The following is a 24,731-nucleotide window of genomic DNA, read 5'->3' as shown; positions in this document are numbered from 1 at the left end:
CACTTGGAGACACTATGATGATTTTCAAGTACAACAATACTAACATTGGGATGCTTTTGGAAACAGCACATAATTCTAAGATGATTCATGCAATTGTTTATATGGTCTATTTTGGCTTATGAAGCTTTTGGTGAATGCAGACCAGTTTGGTTTTGGACACACTACACAGATGTCAATACAGTGTGTTTGTCACTACCAAAATTTTTCAGGGGTGAATTGGCCAGAATGCAGTCATCACAATCTGTGAATAACTGAAATGTGTGTGTACAAAACAAGATTGAATAAGATTAAACACTCAAAAGTGGATAACCAGTCATAGCTGTGTTGACTTGGCCAATGAGAAGTCACACTTAAAGAAGTAATAACAAGACAAGAAAACTTGAACACAAATCACGAAGGACTTAATTGTGAAAATAGGAGGCAGAGGAGTTAGTGAGGAGAATGATTGTGAAGATTTTGGAAGCATTGCTGATCCTCAGGATGATATCCAGAACTCTCCATCTCTCCTCATTTTCCTCTTTTTAGGACATGAAATGTCACAGATATAATTGATATGAGATTTGGGGGGCATATTTCAGTGTAATTAGAGTCTTGATAATTGAGCTTATTAGATATAATTGTTGTATGAGACTGAGTTTGATTAAAACAGGTTCCTCCAATACGAGAAAAGAGGTGAAAATATTTAGTTGACAGAATAACACCAGAACAATATAAACACACACACACACACACACACACACACACACACACACACACACACACACACACACACACACACACACACACCAAACACACACACACACGTTGGTCTACCTATCATTATGAGGACTTTCCATAGACATAATGACTTTTATACTGTATAAACTATAGATTCTATCCTCTAAACCTAACACAACCCCTAAACCTAATCATCACAGAAAACTTTCTGCATTTTTACATTTTCAATAAAACATTGTTTAGTATGATTTTTAAGCGATTTGAATTATGGGGACATTATAAATGTCCTCATAAATCACATTTATAGCATAATACCCTTGTAATTACCAGTTTGTAACTTACAAAATTGTCCTCGTAAATCACAAAAACACGCACACACACACACACACACACACACACACACAGTAGGCTAATTAATGAACAAACATGTGCATGGAGTAAACTTAAACACACACAGATGCAAGCATACACCATTCACATAGACAAAGAATACAAACAAGAAAGTAACTACTGTCATAGTGCAAATAAGTGTTTCACAATAGCTCTGTTCCAAAATCTAGTGAGCAGCCTTGCTGTCTACTGTCTACACCTTAAGGCACCATCCTAACCATCATGGGAGCTCATAAACTAGTGATTTGTAACGCTTTACATAGGCTACAACTCCACGTGCCACAAAAATGCTCTCCTCATGTTACTGTTACAGTAATTGATTTCAATGGAGTTTGTAAGCATAAAGAAATGATAAAACAGCTCCTATTTTAAACAAGCAATTATATCTAATATAGTTACTAAAAGGCTCCATCCACATTTTGATGATGAATCAAAGAGAAGTGCTGATCTACAGATGACTTCTCTAATGATCCCTTAGTTATGTTCATGGTTTTATAGGGATATTGTTTGGTTTATTGGTCCGTTGGGTCGGTTTGCATTCTCACCACAAGCGAACCGCCAAGAGTTCATTGCAATCTGTCCGAAACCACCTAATTTGTTTTGGTGTAGATCCAAGTGAGATTGACGTGTTCATATATGCCTAAACAAACAAAACCAAGGTAGAAAACGCACCAGGTTCCGAAACAAATACTCCAAACGAGCCAGGTGTGAAACACCCTAAGAATTGCCTGTGATGCTGCCTTTCCATTTTCATGCTTATTAGAGTATTGTGCCTTCAGCCTAGCAACATGCTAACGCTATTAATATCAATTGTGTGTCAAGTGTCTCGTGTGGAGTGCTAATTGTGTGGCACATGGAGTTCGCATACGATGTTCCATGTGGGTTAGGATGACCTCTTCGAAGGCAGCTATCTACGCAGTTCACATTTGGACAAGATTTAATATCCCCTCAGTAAGCACATGTTGTCTTGGCAGGACTAGAGCTGGTATTCTTTGATTTTCTCAGCCGTATCTCTGAGAAAGATGACCAGCAAACTAGCACATCAAATCAGGTGGAAGGTCAGAGAATGTCTTTCAAGTTCTTCAAACAGCCAGACAGCTCCTCATACTCTCTCTGACATACTTTCCACACTCTATTCATTTTCAAAATCATTGACTGCATTTATCAATACTTGGAATATGGCACATTTTGTTTGTTCTTTGAAATTGTAATGCATGGTTTAAGGATATTATGCTGGCATAGGTGTTTGATATGTAAATCTGGGAAGGATAAAATGAGAAGAGGGTAATATAGCTCAAAGAGAGAAAGACAGCAGCTCTGCCCATTCAGATAAACAGCACTCTGAGCGATACTCACTGTATGTCACAAGCCTGGAGTCTCACGTCTTTGTCTGAGCTGTTTTAGAGTTGAGATGCTCATGACTTTGAACTAAAGCTTAGGCAACTGTTTATTTTTTTTATCATAAACTTTTATATTCTGTATACTTCTACTCAGTCCCACTCTGAATCTGAACTTGCAAAACCCAGCAGAAACTAGACTTCCACATAATTGGAATGGCCTACATTCACAAAGTGCTACAGATCTTCCAGCACCTTGAGTGTTTGTTAATTAAATATTTTGGCTAATTTAATAATGATTTATAATATACAGGGTTAGATTAGCTCTGTTTAACATTTTTTACCATGCTTACCCCTCTATTGCATGCATTATGACAGTAATACAAATTTTATAAATCCTATATACTGCATATATATATATATATATATATATATATATATATATATATATATATATATATATATATATATACTCAATTGAGTGACTGTATTTTTTACTAATCTCAGAATACAAAAAAACAACTGCAAAGTACAATTGTATTACACAAAACATTCATGTAGCAGACTTTACACTAAATGTTACATTGCAGAATAAAATAGAATTATCCACACTTATCCACGCTTAACATTTGCTTTAAAAAAATTTATTTACTCAAATTAAATTCTGCAGAATTTCACAAGTAGCCCATTAAAATAATTGGGAAATCAGATTCCGTGTGACACTTACATGAGTTTAACTTTTTTTTATGTTATACACCTAATGTACTCTAATAATTACAATATTCATATAAATATCTGCTTTTGGACTTGTTGCCATTTTATTGATTATAACAATGAACAGCCTGGAAACAATAAGAAGAAAAAAAAGTGAAGTAGATGGGGAAATGGTTTCAAACGTTCATCCTGCAGTTCTTATGCACTACCCACCAATGCATGTCTCTGACAATATAATAAATATACTAATCAACAAGCTAATAAGGACTGCATGTGAAAGGTTTGTGTAATGTTTATTTAGTCATACAGCAGGCTCAACACTGTTTGTTTGGAATTTGTTTAGTCGGCACACATTGTACTTCCAGACGGGCCATACACCAATTTATACAGCCGGACTTTCCATTCAAACAAATGGGACAGCATTTATCAATAAAGTCTGGGCTGTGAACTGTCAACACCTCGGCCATGCAGAATAAACCAAACACAACATCAGAGTCTCTGCTGATTCTCTAGATGGCAGTAATATTCCTCACTCATTCACATATCAAATGCCTGCATGAAGCAAGCGTGATATAATGAGACAGACAGACAGACAAACAGAGGGGCTGTGTCTAATCTGTCATGCTTCTGTAGTCCTGCATGAGGGCAATTCTTCAATTAAGGGCACTTTTGAATATTTGAGATCTTGAAAAATGAAACTTCTTCAAACTGTTTCCTGTCTTTGAAAACACTACTCACATGTCCTGGAATAAAGATCTGATCATGGCCTTAATCAACATTCAAGTAAACTTTTATTATAATGTGTGATGGGGTGAATGTTTGATATTGTGTGCCATGGTAATGATGTGTGTGTGGCAGCGGGGGCGTGGTCAAGCGCCCGTCCGGGAGAGAAAAGCGGTAAGGGCGCCCACACCTGAGCTAAAATGATGACTAACACCTGTGTCTAATTTCAGTAACATGAGGAGAGCGGCATAAAAGGGCAGCACTGACAGAGCATGGAGACAGAGAACCCGACCAAGGAAAATCCTTCAACACTGTTCTGTATGAGAAGAGAAATAAAAAGCTTACCCCTTAAGCTGACACCTGTTTCCGTCTCTTCCTTTGACGGCTGTCACAGTGGTGCCGAAACCCGGGATTTTTTCCTTTGTGTTATGGAGCAAGGTCGTCCCATAGAGTCCTCCCAGCTGGCGGAAATCCTCCAGTCCCTCGCTACTCTCCATCAAGGCCACCAACAATCCCTGCTTGAGCTCCGGCAAGATCAAGATCGGCGGTTCTTCGAGATCATGCGGGCTCAGGCAGAGGACCGACTTGCTATCCGGAGCCTCCTCAGCCAGGAGGCTGCGCCGGCCCCAGCCGCGACCCCGGACATTCACGCTACGCTGCCCCTGCCCACGTTACAGAAGATGGGGGTAGCAGATGATCCTGAGGCCTTCATCGATTTGTTTGAGAAGACGGCTGAAATCTGGAGCTGGCCGCCCGAACAGTGGGCAGCCCGTCTAATTCCTCTCCTGTCCGGGGAAGCACAACTCGCGGCACAACAACTGCTGGCGACTAACCTCCTGGCGTACTCTGACCTAAAGAAGGCCATTTTGCAACGCGTTGGTTGGAGCCCGGAGGAGAATCGCCAGCTCTTCCGGAGCATGAAGCTTGAGAAGTCCGACCGCCCGTTTGCGTTTGCTCAACGGCTCCGGGACGCCTGTCGGCGGTGGCTGCTCGCGGGGGACCGCGACGTCGAGGGAGTCATCGATCAGGTGGTACTGGAGCAATTCGCGCAACGACTGCCTAGGAGAACGGCGGAATGGGTCCAGTGCCACCGCCCGGCATCGCTGGAGGCAGCTGTTCAGCTCGCGGAGGACCACTTGGCGGCGATACCGAGGGCGGATGAGCCCTCCCCCTCTCTCTCTCTTTCCCCTTCCCCTGTGTCTCCCCCTGCTCCCTCTCGCTCTGCTCTCTCCCCAGGGCCCGTTCCTGCCCCCCGCAGGCGTGGAGGATACACCAGGCCAACTTCCCGGCCGTGGGAGAACCCGCCTAACCCTTCCCCGTCCTTCAGCCGCTCTCCTCCTCAGGTGGTGGCGCCCGCCAGGACGGGTGCGGCCGTGGCGCCTGGGCCGGTCTGCTGGAGGTGCGGAGACCCGGACCACTTCCGGGATCAGTGTCCGCTGATGGAGGTGGGGACGGTGGTGCGGGTCTCCGATGTCCCGCAGGCTGCCCCGGTCGGGCTGGAGCGTACCGGGTCCCGTAAGGATCCAGGGGGTACATACCAAGCATTGATGGATACCGGCTGTAATCAGACCACCATCCACCAACGCTTGGTTCAACCCGGGGCTTTGGGCACAGCTAAACGGGTGAGGGTGAGGTGTGTGCATGGGGATATTCACAAGTACCCCCTGGTGACTTTAGAGATCAAATTCCGGGGAGAAAAACATAGTGTGGAGGCAGCGGTTAGTTCCCGCCTCACCCATCCGCTAATCTTGGGTACTGATTGGCCGAATTTTAGAAGTGTATTAGAGGGAGTTTGTGCGGATGGGTCCTGCATGAAAATGAAGAGGTGTGCGATGTGCGATGCTTTGGCGGGGGAGGCGGAGCCGGGGCCGTCCTCGGCTGCTCCGAGTGACGAGGCAAGGGGCGAGGGGGTCGCCCCTCTCAGGGAGTTCCCTGAGGGGGACTTTCCCTTGGAGCAGTCGCGGGATGAAACCCTTAAGCACGCTTTTGACCAAGTGAGAGTAATCGATGGTCAACAACTATATGGTCAACAACGGATATGAAATATGCCATTTCATATCCGTATTTTTCAGTTATTAAAGATCGGTTGTACAGAGTGACGCAGGACGCTCAAACAAAGGAGGAAGTGACTCAATTATTTATTCCACGGAGCCGCCGGGAAATGGTTTTCCAGGCGGCTCACTATAATCCTATGGCCGGTCACCTAGGGGAAAGAAAGACACTTCTCCGTCTAATAGCCCGTTTCTATTGGCCGGGCATTGGCGGTGACGTCCGCAGGTGGTGTGCGGCGTGCCGTGAATGTCAGTTGGTAAACCCACCGGCCACCCCAAAAGCGCCTTTGCGCCCCCTTCCATTGATCGAGGTCCCCTTCGAAAGAATTGGAATGGACCTCGTCGGGCCATTAGAATGGACATCACGCGGACATCGCTTTGTGTTAGTCCTAGTGGATTACGCAACGCGATATCCGGAAGCAGTGCCCCTGAGCAACATCTCCGCACGTAGTGTTGCAGGGGCACTCTTCAAAATAATCTCCCAGGTGGGGATTCCGAAAGAAATCCTCACCGATCAGGGCACAACGTTTATGTCACGTACATTTCGCGAGCGTTACGAACTATTGGGCATTAAGTCGATTCAGCACTAGCGTTTACCATCCGCAGACTGATGGCCTAGTGGAGCGATTTAATAAAACACTAAAAAATATGATTACGTAAGTTCGGTACATGAAGACGCTAGGAATTGGGATAGGTGGCTCGACCCCTGTTATTCGCAGTACGGGAGGTCCCACAAGCCTCCACGGGGTTCTCACTGTTCGAGCTGCTGTACGGGCGACGCCCACGCGGGGTCCTCGGCGTCATCCGCGAAGCTTGGGAGGAGGGACCTTCTAATAGTAAAACGAAATTCAATACGTTCTTGATCTTCGAGCAAAACTCCACACACTGGGGAAATTAACACAAGAGAATTTGCTCCAGGCTCAAGAACGCCAACGCCGGCTGTATGACAGGGGTGCACAGCTACGGAATTCGCACCGGAGATAAAGTACTTGTATTACTCCCAACATCGAGGCTCGAAATTACTCGCCAAGTGGCAAGGACCCTTTGAGGTCACCACGACCAGTAGGGGATCTCGATTATGAGGTTAAACGTACCGATAGAGGGGCGCGTCAAATATATCACCTCAACCTCCTGAAATTGTGGAGAGAAGAGGCGGCCTCTGTGGCGTTGGCAACGGTAGTTCGGAGAGGGCGGAGCTCGGGCGGAGGTAAACAAAGCCCGCAATCTCAACACCCGGTTCCGTGTGGAGACCACCTCTCACCGCGCCAACTTCGCAGAGGTTTCCGAATTACAAAAGGAGTTTGCAGGCGTGTTCTCTCCTCTACCGGGCCGCACAAACATCATACATCACCATATCGAGACTGAGCCGGGCGTGGTGGTTCGTTGCCGCCCCTATCGCTTGCCCGAACATAAAAAGAAAGTAGTTCGAGAAGAATTGGACACGATGCTTGAGATGGGAGTAATAGAAGAATCCCACAGTGATTGGTCCAGCCCGGTCGTCCTTGTTCCCAAGAGCGATGGGTCGATGCGTTTCTGTGTGGATTATAGGAAAGTCAACGCGGTGTCTAAATTTGACGCGTACCCAATGCCCGTGTTGATGAACTGCTCGATCGGTTAGGTACGGCTCGATTTTATTCGACCTTAGATCTAACGAAGGGTTATTGGCAGATCCCTTGACACCAATTTCCCGTGAAAAGCGGCCTTCACCACGCCGTTCGGATTACACCAATTCGTGGCGCTTCCTTTCGGTTTGTTCGGGGCACCAGCCACGTTTCAGCGCCTCATGGATCGGATCCTCAGACCGCATACTGCTTACGCCGCTGCCTATCTAGGCGATATCATCATTTATAGCAATGATTGGCAGCGCACATGCAACATCTGAGGGCCGTCCTGAGATCGCTGCGGCGAGCGAGCTCACGCGAACCCAAAAAGTCTTGCTGATTGAGCGTGTGGAGGTACGGTATCTGGGGTTCCACTTGGGTCATGGCCAGGTGCGTCCCCAAATTGACAAGACCGCTGGCGATTCCGACTTGCCCTAGACCCAAAAACAAAAAGGGGTGAGGCAGTTCCTGGGGCTGGCTGGCTATTACAGAAGATTTGTGCCTAATTATTCGGATGTCACCAGCCCGCTGACTGACCTCACTAAAAAGGGGCTCCAGATCCGGTCCAATGGTCGGAGCAGTGCCAACAGGCGTTTATACAGATTAAAGCTGCACTTTGTGTGGGGCAGCTTTTGCATGCACCTGACTTCTCTCTCCCTTTTGTTTTGCAGGCGGGCGCTTCAGACAGGGGCTGGGGGCGTACTCTGCAGGTGGTGGAGGGAGAGAACGCCCGGTGCTGTACATTAGCCGGAAGCTCTCTTTGAGGGAAACTAAGTACGGCACCGTAGAGAAGGAGTGTCTGGCCATCAAGTGGGCGGTCCTCACCCTCGATACTACCTGCTGGGGCGGGCCTTCACCCTCTGCTCGGATCACGCCCCACTCCAGTGGCTCCACCGCATGAAGGATCACCCGTTGGTATCTGGCTCTCCAGCCCTTTAAATTCAAGGTGGTCCACAGACCGGGGGTGCAAATGGCTGCCGCTGACTTCCTCTCCAGAAATGGGGGGGAGTGGTAGGCAGGCCGGATGACGCCCCGGCCTGAGTCGGCGGTGGGGGTATGTGGCAGCGGGGGCGTGGTCAAGCACCCGTCTGGGAGAGAAAAGCGGTAAGGGCGCCCACACCTGAGCTAAAATGATGACTAACACCTGTGTCTAATTTCAGTAACATGAGGAGAGCGGCATAAAAGGGCAGCACTGACAGAGCATGGAGACAGAGAACCCGACCAAGGAAAATCCTTCAACACTGTTCTGTATGAGAAGAGAAATAAAAAGCTTACCCCTTAAGCTGACACCTGTTTCCGTCTCTTCCTTTGACGGCTGTCACAGTGTGACTGTCATTTTTAAGTTTTTGGAGAACAAAAATAAATAAATAAAATGGACTTTCTAACTCATTCTTATTCGAAAATAACCTAATAACCTAATAAAAGCTAATAAAGCAACTCTCAGATCATGATATAATGAATAAATAACAATATATATATACATATATATATATATATATATATTAGATATATACACACTCACCTAAAGGATTATTAGGAACACCTGTTCAATTTCTCATTAATGCAATTATCACATGGCAGTTGCTTCAATGCATTTAGGGGTGTGGTCCTGGTCAAGACAATCTCCTGAACTCCAAACTGAATGTCAGAATGGGAAAGAAAGGTGACTTAAGCAATTTTGAGCGTGGCATGGTTGTTGGTGCCAGACGGGCCGGTCTGAGTATTTCACAATCTGCTCAGTTACTGGGATTTTCACGCACAACCATTTCTAGGGTTTACAAAGAATGGTGTGAAAAGGGAAAAACATCCAGTATGCGGCAGTCCTGTGGGCGAAAATGTCTTGTTGATGCTAGAGGTCAGAGGAGAATGGGCCAACTGATTCAAGCTGATAGAAGATCAACTTTGCCTGAAATAACCACTTGTTACAACCGAGGTATGCAGCAAAGCATTTGTGAAGCCACAACACGCACAACCTTGAGGCGGATGGGCTACAACAGCAGAAGACCCCACCGGGTACCACTCATCTCCACTACATGAGTCTCGATTTCTGTTGAGACATTCAGATGGTAGAGTCAGAATTTGGCGTAAACAGAATGAGAACATGGATCCATCATGCCTTGTTACCACTGTGCAGGCTGGTGGTGGTGGTGTAATGGTGTGGGGGATGTTTTCTTGGCACACTTTAGGCCCCTCAGTGCCAGTTGGGGATCGTTTAAATGCCACGGCCTACCTGAGCGTTGTTTCTGACCATGTCCATCCCTTTATGGCCAAAATGTACCCATCCTCTGATGGCTACTTCCAGCAGGATAATGCACCATGTCACAAAGCTCGAATCATTTCAAATTGGTTTCTTGAACATGACAATGAGTTCACTGTACTAAAATGGCCCACACAGTCACTAGATCTCAACCCAATATAGCATCTTTGGGATGTGGTGGAACGGGAGCTTCGTGCCCTGGATGTGCATCCCACAAATCTCCATCAACTGCAAGATGCTATCCTATCAATATGGGCCAACATTTCTAAAGAATGCTTTCAGCACATTGTTGAATCAATGCCACGTAGAATTAAGGCAGTTCTGAAGGCGAAAGGGGGTCAAACAAAGTATTAGTACAGTGTTCCTAATAATCCTTTAGGTGAGTGTATATATATATGCCTATTGTTTTTATATATATATATATATATATATATATATATATATATATATATATATATATATATATATATATATATATATATATCTGTTTTAAAAATGAAATGCAAATCTATTGTACAGTATTTCTTAGAGACCAGTGCAAAAAAAAAAAAAAGAAAAATCTGTCAAGTGTAACCTTCCAACACTCTTTAAAATGAGGGAACATAATTAAAGAGACACAAAAAAGTGTCGAGCTATTATAACCTATCTCTTAAAATTAAAATATTTGTCTGTTGGTTACTTTCAAATCATTTATAAATCATCCTAGGGTACAGAAAATGTTCACCGCTGCACACTAATGATGGTGTAAGAGAGTTCACATCCAGTGAAATGAATTAAAGCGCTCTCAGTCAATATAATCTCTGCAGGACAGTTATATGAGAGTGGTGAGAATTGTATAAAAGTTGATTTGCATTTCAAAACACTATGAATAAACAAAGAAACAGTCAATTGTATAGTATTTCAGACAGATGACATGAAAGAGAGTGCTGCTAAACTGCGTCTGTATATGTTTCACAGTAGTTTTTGAAGTCTTTTAGTGTGCTGTGGGTTAGTATTGTGCACCAGCTCTCTCCCTCTCTAATGTGTGGCCCGAGTTTGATTTGATTTCCTCTCATACTTAGAGCAGCACAGCTCTGATCTTGTTTAATAGCAGTCCAGCGGCAACAAATTACCAATTTTCAGAAATGAGCAGCGCTCGGCAGATCTAAATCCTATAAAACCAGTCGCTCTCTTTCTTCTAGAAATGTACAGCGTTTGCAATAATTCAGGCAAAATACAAATAAAAACACACACCTCAATTTTTCCCTCATCGCAGGGTACGTGCAGAGAGATTCAGGTAAGTGTTTTGTGAATGCAATTTGACGAGGCTGTTTATAAGATTTGTTTGTTGCTATTGTTTGTGTCGGTGTTTTCGCTGCTGTTATCTCATTAATATCAAATGCTGTGAGCCACAATATAAAGCAGAAAACACCCTTTCGTAGGCCTGCTTTTGCACTTCGTATCACCAGAGAAAAGTAATTATCCAAAATGGCAGGTTTTATGTGCTGCCGATGTTAGCGTTAGCTTGAACCTTTCAATAAAAACACAGATTGAGTGTGACAATAAAGCCACATTCATAATGCGGACAGTGACATTCATACTGAGTATCAAATAAATCATGCACATTGATGTGCGATAATATAAGCAGTGAGAAAAGCTGTAGTATTAGGGCTACAACTCCAGAATATAATAACTGTTTTCAATATGTTTAAAGAATTTTTTTTTTTATTGTGTATTAATATATATATATATATATATATATATATATATATATATATATATATATATATATATATATATATATACATTTATTTCATTTATCAGACATTGCTATATGTATATTAGGGGTGTGCAGTGAAGCCATTATCTGTATTTGTATCAGTTTCTGTTCATATGACAAAATTATCTATATCTGTCTCTGTATTCAGATAGAACCGAGTGTGGGCAGGGCTTAAACAGGAAGTGCTTCAGAATTTAATGAAACACCCATTTTTAAATGTTACTCTCACATTTATAGTTTGTATTAAGAAAATATGCCTTGTATATGCATTTTCATAATAATAGCCTAATAATAATAATAATTGTTTAATAATAATAATAATAATAACAATAATGCCCTGTGATGGACTGGTCACCTTTCTTGGGTGTTTCTCTGCCTTCGACCCGAGACAGCTGGTATAGGCTCCAGCACTACCCTGCATAAGACAAGCAGCTATAGAAAATAGATGGATAATTATAATAGTAATAATAATAATAATTATTATTATTATTATTATACAATTATTATTAAAAATATATATATTTTATTATTTATCTTTTTCTTACCAGATGAAGCTGAATTTGTAGGCTACATTAACGGTGGAATATGTTGTTGTTTCTCCTGGTATTTCAGATATTAATATCTGCATGACACAGAATTTTCATTTGTCTGTACATGCATAACAACATTATTCTGAAGGAGGTGTCAAGCAAAATGTGAAATGTCAAGCACACATTTTGCAGTGAATAATAAATACATAAATTCAAACGAAAATAAAATGAATGAAATTAAATGAAAATAAAATCAATATAGCCTATAAACAGGTGAATGTGCTGTAAATCATTATATTATTATTAGTAATAATAATAATAATAATAATGTTACATTTATATAGCACCTTTCCGATAGTTCAAGAACACTTAACATTTTAAAATTCAGCACAGTTTAAAGAAGAAGAAAAAAGATGGAGCATGTTTCAGTTTCTTAGTTTTGCATAACCAGTAATATTCCTAATTGATGAATACTCAATGGAGCATTTAAAACTTTATGGAGCATTTGAACTTTTTCAGAATAAATTCTTAACCAGATAATTACAGACCGCAAACAGTGTCATAAACCACAGTTTCTGAGAGTCGAGACCACACCCATCTGATCTGAAATCACACCGTGCACATTTTCAGGTTTACACTTTAGATATAAGTTGAAAATAAGAAATGCAATTCTTATAGCGCTGTATGTTTCGCGCTGTAGAATCAAAAGGACTGACTCATAAGAGTAATTCGCTGGGGAATCTAAATATACTGCTCACTGAAAATCATAAAATTCATTAGGTACCAAAAAGAACCGGTTCTCTGTTCCCAATATTTATTCCCAATATTTAATTTAAAATGCAAAAATTACCACTTTCACTTCTGAGCGATATCTGAACGCCACTCACTGAATTAAACAATGTAAAGAGGTCATTTGACAACATACTACATTTAAAATGTTTATTGTTGCATACTGCTTCACATACTGTTCTTGAAAAACAGCGGACACCATACTGTACATACTATGTGGCATGCAGTTAGCATGCTAGTATTCTGTTCCACACATGACCATAAACTCACACATGCACAGAGTCGGACTAGAGAGCTGACACTTACCGCAGTGAGAAGGTGAATTGCTCCAGCTGATCTTTAGTGAGTGATCGGAGCGTTTCACTATTTCTCGTGATGATCTTCTGCTGTCTGTCGCTCTGATAGAGAGATTATGTTTAGAATCAGAGCAGGAAACAGTTGCAGTGATTAATCACAGGAGACAGTGACAGCAGCACACTCCACGCACACACAATTAACAGAGGAAACAAGTGAAATTCACAGTACAAACAACATCGAATCAAAGCTGTGGCAAACATAGAGAGAGAGAGGATCAGATGGAGACAGAGACGTCACACAAACTAAAGACAAAAACACACAATGAGAGATCTTCCAAGAAATGAAATTCCTCTCAGTCACTGACCACAACATACAACAACATACAAGTCAAGCAAACACAAAAGTTCTGCCTTACAGTCAAAGGAACTGCAGAACATAATTGAGTCAAAACAATGTATTCACACAACATAAATGCAGTGAAACTTTATTTTAATAACCACAGAATGTCTCCCAGAACTGGCCTTTTAAGAAAACCTGAAGAACACAAATAGTATGACATTTCTACACTGGCGGGTTTCTGCCAGAGCTTTATCTGCAATAAAAAGGAAATTCTATATGAAACATCTCTTTCAGTCAAGTGCACGTCCGAGATTTGTACCACACTGAAATAATACAACACCAGCATCTGTCACAGATATAGAATTCTGCAGAAAATCCAAAGAAAAACACCAAATGATACTTACATATTAATAGATAGATTATCACTTATCCTTAACAACAAATGATAATTTATCATGTGTAAAATTAACCTCACAACACACTGTAACCAGAGTTGGGAAAGTAATCCACTACAAATGATGATTACTCATCTAAAATTTAAATTTTATTCATTTACTCATTACTTCATAATAAAAGTAATCACAATACTAATGCTAATTACTTAATCTTAAGTTACTTTTTTCACAGATTTGTTTTTTTCTGTTTTGTTTTTCCGCTCAGTGAATTCATAGTGTCTATATGTCCTTCTTGTTCATTGTCGCACTTAAGTCACTCAGCAGCACGTTTCTCTCTTACAATGACTCATTAGTGTCTCTTCAGTGTCACACAAACAGGCATACATAGGAGATTAATTCATGTTTTAAATGTACATAAATAACACTATTTAAAAAAAAATACTAGTAACCCAAGTGATCTATTTAAAGGGGCAATGGCATCATTTTTCATGAATCAAATTTCCCTTGATCTTTTGACATATAAGAGGTCACTGTTCTATAAAAACATACTGTTAAGTTTCAGAACTCAAAACTTCCTCCTCACAACAAAAAAGAGCATTTGTTGAAACCAGGCTGCCAAAATGACTCGTTCTCTACTTCCTCCACATTGTGATGTCACACTGTAGTAGACATTTGCATCTGAACACCTCCACAACAACACCTAGTTTACCTTATCACATCAGTAGCCCCGCCCAGTAGCAGTGAGATGACAGGTCTGTCAAGAGCAGAGAGCCAATCAGAACAGTAGGTGTTTACTGTCAAGACTTAAAGGAGAGGCAGCACCAAAACCAAACATTTCTGACAGAGGGTCAGAATGAGAGTGGGAAATTATAATATTTTACAGACCGTTTTATTTTTGTAAAAAAAATTAAAAATTTACTAATATAATAAGTGAACCTCTAGGAACGTATAACAAAAAAATAAAGGCATGTTGTGATTAGAGGTGGGTAGTAACGCGCTACATATACTTGAGTAGATTTTTGGAGAAAATATACTTTTAAGAGTAGGTTTAAATGTGGGTAATTAAATTTCGAATGAACATATTTTTTTAATTTCTCCCCTTTTCTCCCCAATTTCGAATGTCCAATTCCCAATGTGCTCAAAGTACTCGTGGTGGAGTAGTGACTCAATCCGGGTGGCGGACGACGAATCTCAGTTGCCTCCGTGTCTGAGACCGTCAATCCGCGCATCTAATCACGTGGCTTGATGAGCGCACTACCACGGAGACAGCACGTGTGGAGGCCCACGCTACTCTCTGCGCCATCCACGCACAACTCACCATATGCCCCACCGAGAGAGAGAACCAAATAATTGCGACAATGAGGAGGTTACCCCATGTTACTCTACCCTCTCTAGCTACCGGGCCAATTTGGTTGCTTAGGAGACCTGGCTGGACTCACTCAGAACACCCTGGATTCTAACTCGTGACTCTAGGGGTGGTAGTTAATACTCACTGAGCTACCAAGGCCCCCACGAACAAATTTTTGTAACTTTTACTACATTACAATGGACAACGTTTATTTCATTAAATTACTGAATTTAATTCAATACTTTTTAATAAATGCATAATTTATTGAAAGATTTTGAATGGGACTTTTACGACAGCAGAACTTTACAGTTGGGCTTTGTCACTCGAGTCGAGCTCATCACTGCGGCAGCAGCAAGCGCACTAAACAAATAATTTCGTCACGCGATAGATTCATTTTACACCAAGACAAACTGATATTTCAAGATTACAATTGCAGCTCCAACAAGTTTTGGCCATTGTGATTACGTGAGCTTGTTTGTGTTGTGGTGATGGTCATTTTCAGGGTGATTCTGAAACTATGGGGTCTTTGATATAAGTTTCTATGTATACATTTTTATATCAGTGCCTACTATATAAATCCATGTAAACATCTGTGTTTTTCTCATGGACAACACAGAACAAACCTAAATAAGCCTAACACGTATCCAAATATAGAGATAAGATGCAGTTTACTCTTACTGTACAGAAATAATGATCTAAATTCATTCAACACTAAAAATGCTGTAACTACATTAAAATAAGTATCCATGCAGGAGGTTGCCATTGTCTACTCATTGTCCACTCCTTGAAATGATTAAAATGTCATTATCAATGTTTTTAAATTTTTTATTATTAGGTTTGTGGAATATCCCATTACTTTAAATATGGGGTACATGTGACAGTAACAGGGTTGACACCAAACCTGGGGACATAACTTGAAGTTTTAATATATGAATAATACATAATGTAAGCTAAAATGTAAACTTAAGTCAATTTACATATATGCATATGAGCGATCACTAGAGAGTAATAATATCGGCATAGCATGTCCTTATTTTATTAAACAGGTAAATGGCTGATAATGACATCTGTAATAACATGTGCAAGATGTGGTGTTCCAGTAATTAATCTACAGAAGTCTGTTTAGGTGTCACACATTGACACTGACAACAACAACAACAACACAGACAAAAAGATGCATGAGAGAAGGCAACAATGCACAGCGCAAAATAAGACAACAGCAGCAGCAGATGAGCACTGAGAAGTTATTCTGCAATTACCACGTGGCAAGTAACAGCGCAACTTTGAAGTCCTGCCGAGCGCAGGAAAAGGCATGTTGGGAGCGATTGGAGAATGTGCGGCATGCTGGCACAGCTGATTTCACATTTCAATCTGAGCTGTTTTGGTTTGTCAAGCACATCAAAACTGCCTTCGAAGACTGAAAAATACCTGTTAGTGTGAAATGTATTTTGACAAATCTCAAATAATAAGGGAAGTAGAGAGGTGAGTGGGAGAGCGGGAGGAGGATCACGGGCGTCATGCACTTTTTTTTTCAAGGGGGCACCAGTGGCGGTCTAGGCTCATTTGGTGCCGTAGGCGAGATACGACATGATCAAAGAAAAAAAAACACAGAATTACCTCAGCTCAGGCCCAGACAGAATCTGCATAATTGTGTGTTGTTGTTTTTTGCATTTTCTGTCTTTATTTTGGTGTAAAATGGGTTTGAATTTGGTAAGTTGTTTTAAATGAAGCTGAAAGTATTCACTCTTATTGGTAGCTTAAGGATATTCAATGTAGCCAAAAATATGTAGTAAACAAACACACGAGGGGCGGAAATGGGAACTTTGTGAGGGACGGATGTTTGAAAGCTTCGTCAATTCCTTGTGAGCATGTCTCAGCTAAAATCTCAATTTTGTAGTACTTGTATATGAACAATGAAATTGTTAGTGTTATGCTCTTCCAGCTGAGCAAAAAGTAGAAACTTGGATTATGTATTTATTTTATGAGCCAAGCGAAAATGCAACTGAGCAATTCCATCATGCACCTTTTTGGTATGGAAAGGAACAGCTTGGACATTGTGTGAAATAACTTTTCTGTTTGTGTTCCACAGGGTAACAGAATTTTCTTTTGCACAAAGGGTGAAACATTGTTCAAGTAAATAGGTGATTTCTGCCACATGCAAACACTTTTTTACCTACAATACTTGTAGGTCAATATCAAATTTTATTAAAGGAATAGTTCATCCAAACATGATAATTCTTTCACCATTTACTCCTATGCCGTCTCACTCCCGTATGACTTTCTCTCTCCTGCGGAACACAAATGAAGATATTTTGATGGAGAAATGAGTAGGGGTGAAACGATCCTCGATCAAATAACAATGCAATGTCATTGAAGCAACATGTAAACATCGATGTCTATTTGTTTTAAGATGCACATTTATTTTGACACTCTAGTTTCAGCCACGTCCGTACGCATTTCCTTCAGATTATGCAGCAACCTTATGATGTTCATCTCCTTTTATAAGCACTAAACAGTGCTTATAAATTTGAAAGTGCTATGGACCGATTCAACAATGTCAAATGGCTAAACAGCCGTGATATTCTGAACAGTGCTGACAAGGAAAAGAGAAAAAACCTGCCCTGCACCAACATCAACAACAAGACTTTTCACACATCAACACCCTTACTAATATTTATCAAAGTAAACTGTAACAGAATTTTTCAATACAACTGTGGAAGTTGTAGCCAAGAAAATACACAGATAGCACATACTCTCCTGTCGTGAGTATGTAAGTATTTTGGATTGAAAAACTTGCTTGACTGTTGTAGAGGTGATAAATTATAACTGTAGTGTTTTCTTCATTACAGCAATCAGCTGTCATCAAACATTGTTGATCACATGCATGTGACTTTGGGCTTTATTTTCGTGAGAGCACTAATTCTAATCGCAATTTTCATGCCAGCGCAAGTGGGCGTGGGTGGGAGTTATTGAGGGTGTATGCGTGCAAACTATGGGTGTATCATATGTTAATGAAGTGGCACAAAGTGCAATTTGCTATTTTCCTGAGAAATAGGTTGTTGCCCAAAGACGTTTGAAAACAATGTCTTAACTCAGCGCAAAGTTTAAACCCAGTTCCTGCATTTGCGGTTTGGAGATCCACCAGCAGGTTGTAATAAAGTTCATGTCCAAACTCTGAAAATATAGTGGAGAATTAAATTAGGTCCCTGATGATTAAAGTTGTAGTCAAGTCAAGTGGTTTTTATTGTCGTTCAACCATATACAGTTAGTACAGTACACAGTGAAACCCAGGACCATAGTGCTGCATAAAACAACATAGGACAAACACAGAACCACATGAGACTACACAGACCAAATAACATACCTATATAAAGTGCATGTGCAAACGTGTGCAAAAAGTACGGGACATTACAATAAATTACTAAATATTAACTGGACAATGGGCACAGTGAGAGTGTGCCCTCACACTGTAATATAGCAATACTATGAGATAGTGTTCTATGCACATAGCAGTTATTGAGGTAGCAGCCAGGTATAAAGTGACAATAATTAAAGTGCAACTCAGGACACGTGTGTGTGTGTCAGTTCAGTCTCTGAGTATTGAGAAGTCTGATGGCTTGGGGGAAGAAGCTGTTACACAGTCTGGCCGTGAGGGCCCGAATGCTTCGGTACCTTTTGCCAGATGGCAGGAGAGTGAAAAGTTTGTGTGAGGGGTGTGTGGGGTCATCCACAATGCTGGCTCTTGACGATCTACACAGAGGAGCCATCGATGTTCAGCGGTGAGTGGTCACTCTGTGCTCTCCTAAAGTCAACAATCATCTCTTTTGTTTTGTCCACATTCAGAGAAAGGTTGTTGGCTCTACACCAGTCCTCCTCTCTGTATGCTGACTCATCGTTCTTGCTGATGAGACCCACCACGGTCGTGTCATCAACAAGCTTAATATGTTGTGGTTCATCGCCACCATGTCATTCTGTATTTCAAACCTAGTGTTGAAGTCGTTCAGCGCATCTGGAAGGGAGGCATCTTTGTCACAGGCAACTGATGTTGTCCTGTAGTTGGTGATGGCCTGGATGCCCTGACACATGTGCCGCGTGTCACCGCTGTCCTGGAAGAGACTGTGGATTCTTTGGGCATGTGCGTGCTTTGCCTCTCTGATGGCCCGCGACAGTTTGGCCCTCACTGTTCTTAGGGCAGCCTTGTCGCCTGCTCTGAAGGCAGAGTCTCGGGTCCTCAGCAGCGCACACACCTCCGCAGTCATCCATGGCTTCTGGTTGGAGCGTGTGGTGATGGTCATGGAGAAGGTGACATAATCAATGCACTTGCTGATGTAGCTGATGTAGCTGGTCACAGATGTTCCTCCAGTATTCCTCCAAGTTAGTAGAGTTGCCATATGTTGCAGCCTCCCTGAACATGTGCCAGTCAGTACACTCAAAACAGTCCTGAAGAGCAGAGATGGCTCCTGCTGGCCAGGTTTTCACCTGCTTCTGGAGCGGTTTTGTGTGTCTGACGAGCGGTCTGTATGCTGGAATTAGCATAACAGAGATGTGGTCTGAGTAGCCGAGGTGGGGGCGGGGCTCCGCCCGGTACGTGCCTGGGATATTTGTGTAAACAAGATCAAGCCTGTTTGCCCCTCTCATTCCAAAGTCTACATACTGATGGAATTTAGGGAGTACTGTCGTGAGATTCGCATGGTTGAAATCTCCGGCGACAATAAACCGTCCGTCAGGGTGAGCATTCTGCAGTTCGCTCATAGCCCCATACAGTTCACAGAGCGCTTCCTTAGCGTTAGCGCTGGGGGGAATGTAAACTCCGGTTATAATAACCGTGGTGAATTCCTGTGGTAAAAAAAAGGTCTGCATCTAACAGTCACAAGCTCCACCAGCGATGAGCAGTAACTAGAGATTAGCATAGAGTTATTGCAACATTCCGTGTTGATGTAAACACACAAGCCACCACCGTGAGTCTTACCGCACAGAGCTGCATTTCTGTCGGCACGAAAAGAGGCGAGCCCTTCTAGCTGAACGGAGGCATCCGGAACTCTGTTGCTGAGCCACGTCTCCGTGAAAACAAAGGCGCAGCAGTCTCTAAGCTCACGCTGCGTAGTCTGATTGAGTCAGATGTATTCCAGTTTATTGTCCAGGGAGCAAACATTTGAGAGCAGGATAGACGGGAGAGCCGGCCGGCAAGGGTTTGTTTTTAGCCTAGCATGTACTCTTGCCGTGCTTTCGCTTCTTCGCACACCGCTTCCGACGTCCCCTCCCCCGGGCACCGGCATCAGGCGACTCAGAGGACTGGAGGCCTGGTCTCCGCAGCAAGCAGAATTCGTGTAGCAACTCCTGCAGATCATCATGCAGCTTGGTTGTTGCAAGAATCTTAGATTTTAACAGTGTCTGGCGATGGTAGACACGAACACCGGTTGTCCATGTGCCGTAAAAGTTGGGCTAAGTGACAAAAATAGCACCATTTTGGATCCGGAGTGGCCGCTGCGTGCTACCGCGCCGCCATCTTGGATCAACTTCCAAGCAGTCTTATATGAAACAAAAATGTATGAGATTTCTTTTATTTCTGTTATATTCTGCTATAGGCCATTCTGCTATAGGCCATAGTTTATTTTTCAATTATTATTATTAGGTTTAAATTTACAATTGTATTTATGGTCTAATTGGTACACCTATAAAGGTGTTTTTTCCAACTGTTTTCGTAGAGTGATTTTTAAGTCACTGCAAAACAGGCTGCTAGAAGAAGCTGGAGAGACTAAAATGTTTGGAATTGGTAGGCTATGATTTTGACCACTTCGTTATTTTGATTATATTTTAGTTTCGTTATATGGGTAATATAAATTTAGAAATATGTTTGGTTGAATTCTTCCGTGTTTCAATAAATGTATTTAATTTTTCAAAATAAAACGGTAGATGTGAAGTGCGTACCAATTCAATCACTGTTAATACTAGGCATGATTTGCGTGTCAGCAGATAACAATTATTCATAATACTTACATTCTCTGTAATTTAACAGAGCCTACATCCAAATTCTGAGGAGAAACACATTTTCCAAGCGTATAAAAGGAGCGTATCACTGTTATAGAAATATGCCCGACATTCATCAAGGACACATTTTAATGCACAAACTAATGTAATTTTCAATTCTTCTAATTCATTGCATATAGTCCATTTACACTACCAATTACTTGTGAATGTGCTGTCTTCGTTTATCGTCTTTGTTGGCGCTTGAATAATAACTGGAGAAAGTTAAACCTTGTGCCTAGACTTAGAGCATACTTGCATGAAAATACAAAAATATCATGGGCCCTTTATTTTGTATATTATTTGTTTTTCTGTAGTACTGAAGTACCTTAATTAGTTGTGGATGTCTCAATGTGCATACTTGAATTGTACCTATTCAGAGAGCTTATTAAAATATTCAAATTACCTCTTGATTACATTTGTGACATAAACAAATAATTGACTGTGTAAAATAGGAACATCCATTCATCCATCCATTTTCAACCGCTTATCCAAAGTTTGGTCGTGGGTGCAGCAGCTCCAGCAGGGGGCCCCACACTTCACTATCCCGAGCCACATTAACCGGCTCTGACTGGGGGACCCCGAGGCATTCTCAGGCCCGTGTGGAGATGTAATCTCTCCACCTCGTCCTGGGTCTTCCCCGAGGCCACCTCCCAGCTGGATGTGCCTGAAACACCTCCCTAGGGAGGCGCCCAGGAGGCATAGTTACCAGATGCCCAAAAAACCTCAACTGGCTCCTTTCGACGCAAAGGAGAAGCGGCTCTACTCCGAGCTCCTCACGGATGACTGAGCTCCTCACCCTATCTCAAAGGGTGAAGCCCGCCACCCTTCTGAGGAAACTCATTTCGTCCGCTTGTACTCGCGACCTAGTTCTTTCGGTCATAACCCAGCCTTCATGACCATAGGTGAGGGTAGGAACGAAAATTGACCGGTAATCAACTTAAGCATGCAATGCTTTTGGGAAACTGTGCTGATTGGTTGTGGGTGAGAACAAAACAAAAATGTAACTCCTCTTTCACTATAAATATTGACATCTGAAAACTCCTTAATACGATTAAGATTTTAAGCTTGTTTACACTTGCAGAACAGAGCACATGCTATGAAAATGTAACTGAGTGAACTTGCAAATGTGAAGTTCACCTGCATCTCCATCAAAATGTATATATTTGGGTTCTGCTCTCATATGATTTTGAGACGGCATAACGGTGAGTAAATGATGAGAGTATGATCATTTTTGGGTGAATAATTCCTTTAAAGTAGTGTAATTGGTTCAATTAAGGTAGTTCCATTAACTTAACAGAAAATTGGATGATATTATTTCATTCCCAAATGCCTTGAGTAGGAGAAAGTGAGAATACTTTCTCACAAAAGAATTTGCCTTTTTTTACCTTGCTTGTGTGAAATGTAGCTTTGTTTTTGTCAGCGCTGGGCGGATTTGTCTGGACGATGGGCTCTGGGTGTAACACAGCTCCAGTGGGGCTCTTACCTGCCATGAAAATGTAAACGATATTAAAAAAATATATATAGTTAATTTTTTTATAATAATAACAAAAAAAGTTTCCCATTGAAATATGTAATTTCAAAGAAGCATTTGTTTCTCAATTTTTTTTTTTAATATTATAAATAAATCATCAATCAAAAGCAAGGGATTAACAAAAACTATAAATGTTAAACTGAGTCAATTTTTTAAGTTAGGGTTAAAACCCTATTTCTAAAAATAAAAATCAATAAAAAAAGATTTATAAAGTAAATGTAAAATTTAATTGTTTTTCTGTGCATTAGCAACACAATGAATGATGCATTAAGCTCAGCTCTCTGTAGACTTTAAACAAAATATACTAAATGTATTCCATAAGAAAAGTGAGGAAACTTTGTTCACTCACATTCCCCCTCCCTCCATTTCTCTCTCCAACATCATCAACATCTCTGCACCCAACCTCTCCTTTTTTCATTGCTCTAATGCACACAATTAGACATGATGAAAAATTGGGAAATTGTATTTAGTTGTAATACATTTTGCCATTCTTCTTTCCATTTGAAAATGACTTTTGAAGTACTCACTCCTCTCTCTCTCTCTCTCTCTCTCTCTCCATGTATAATTTGAATCGTAAGCTGCCAGATGTGTGTCTTATGCTAGAGCAGGAGCTTTGCATTATTTAGCATATTAACATTCATAGAATTTAAAAAGAAGGTTTCTGCATAGCCTGGAGCTTCCAATTAAGTAAACCTTCGCTAGAAACATGTACAAATTTTACCATGAGAAACTTTTTTCATTGTTTTTTTTTCTCTTTGCCTCAGCCAGTCACATCTATATAATAAATATGGAAACTTCCCAGATGATATAATTTTTCCTCTTGATGCTGCATTAAATATATCAGTAATAATAACTTTTAAATATAAGCAACATATCAGGAAGACTTGAGAAGACTCAAATGGGTTTTAATAGCAGAGGCGTTTGTGGCTGATATGTCCTCTTTGCTGTTTGGTAACTGATATTACATTTAATGTAAATGCAGATGTAAGTTTAATAAAACGTTTTGCTATTAAACATTTATGGTGCCTAAAGAAGAAAAAAAGGTGAAACATTTTATATATATATATATATATATATATATATATATATATATCTCAATCATACAGGCAGTTATTATATTTTGAAGATTTCATAATCATGTTCAATTGCACAACTCAACTCTGATGTGCCAACACATTGTCTACTGTTGAAGGTTACAGAGTCCAAAAGTAGTGAAATGGAAATGTATTTGGTACAGAAGATGTGTCAGTCTGTTTTCTTTTGGATGAGACACAGTTAATGACCCAAGAAAGCACATGATGGAGTATTTAAATAAATAAATAAAAAGTTTATTCAAAACTTTCATGATATGACACTGGCCCCAGTGGTTCTCAGCCATTCCACATTTTGGTGTTTGGTATGAAATGGTTTTTCAATAATTTCCTCACATGGTTGCTTCCAAGAGTTTGTTTCAATGGGGAGTTAATAGCCCATTTCATTTTCAATGTTTATACATACAGCACTATATTGTCAAATGTGTTGTTCATTAAATACTTTGGACATTTAATTAATTAGTTTTGACAATGAAGTAACATCCCCAGAAACCTGTTTATCTGTTATGTGCAGTGTGCAAAATATGTTCTAACCTTTTGTCATCCCCTTTTTCCAAGTACAAGAGAAGTAAGACTAATTCAAAGGTAAACATACAATTTCACTGCTTTCACAAACATTATACAACAATATATAGGTAGTACACTAATTGCTCAAGGTGGCATAATGACTTCAACAATGACATTGCAAAATGCAACTGTTTTCAATTGGGTAGAGTTGCTAAAAAATGGCATTTAAGCATGCAGCACCAGCACTAGTTTCTTTGAGACTGTATTACTGTGTCAGTACCTTTTGTAGAGACAATTAGCTCTGCTGTGTGCAGTGAATGAATTGTTT

At 41.1% G+C, this 24,731-nt stretch overlaps 1 protein-coding gene across 1 annotated transcript in view; it reads right to left on the bottom strand.

The window, feature by feature from the left end:
- Positions 1–24,731, bottom strand: part of ofcc1 (orofacial cleft 1 candidate 1) — a 239,258-nt gene that overhangs the window by 116,283 nt on the left and 98,244 nt on the right. The window contains exons 13-14 of the mRNA XM_052114721.1: positions 22,660–22,757; positions 13,175–13,266 (exon numbers count right to left, since the gene is read on the bottom strand). Of these exons, the coding sequence (XP_051970681.1) occupies positions 13,175–13,266; positions 22,660–22,757 (190 nt within the window). The remainder of the gene's footprint in view (positions 1–13,174; positions 13,267–22,659; positions 22,758–24,731) is intronic.

This window comes from Xyrauchen texanus, chromosome 42 (assembly GCF_025860055.1).
Source record: "Xyrauchen texanus isolate HMW12.3.18 chromosome 42, RBS_HiC_50CHRs, whole genome shotgun sequence".
Lineage (NCBI taxonomy): Eukaryota > Metazoa > Chordata > Actinopteri > Cypriniformes > Catostomidae > Xyrauchen > Xyrauchen texanus.
The sequence above is the reverse complement of the archived record's forward strand: the minus strand, read 5'-3'. Positions and strand labels throughout refer to the sequence as shown.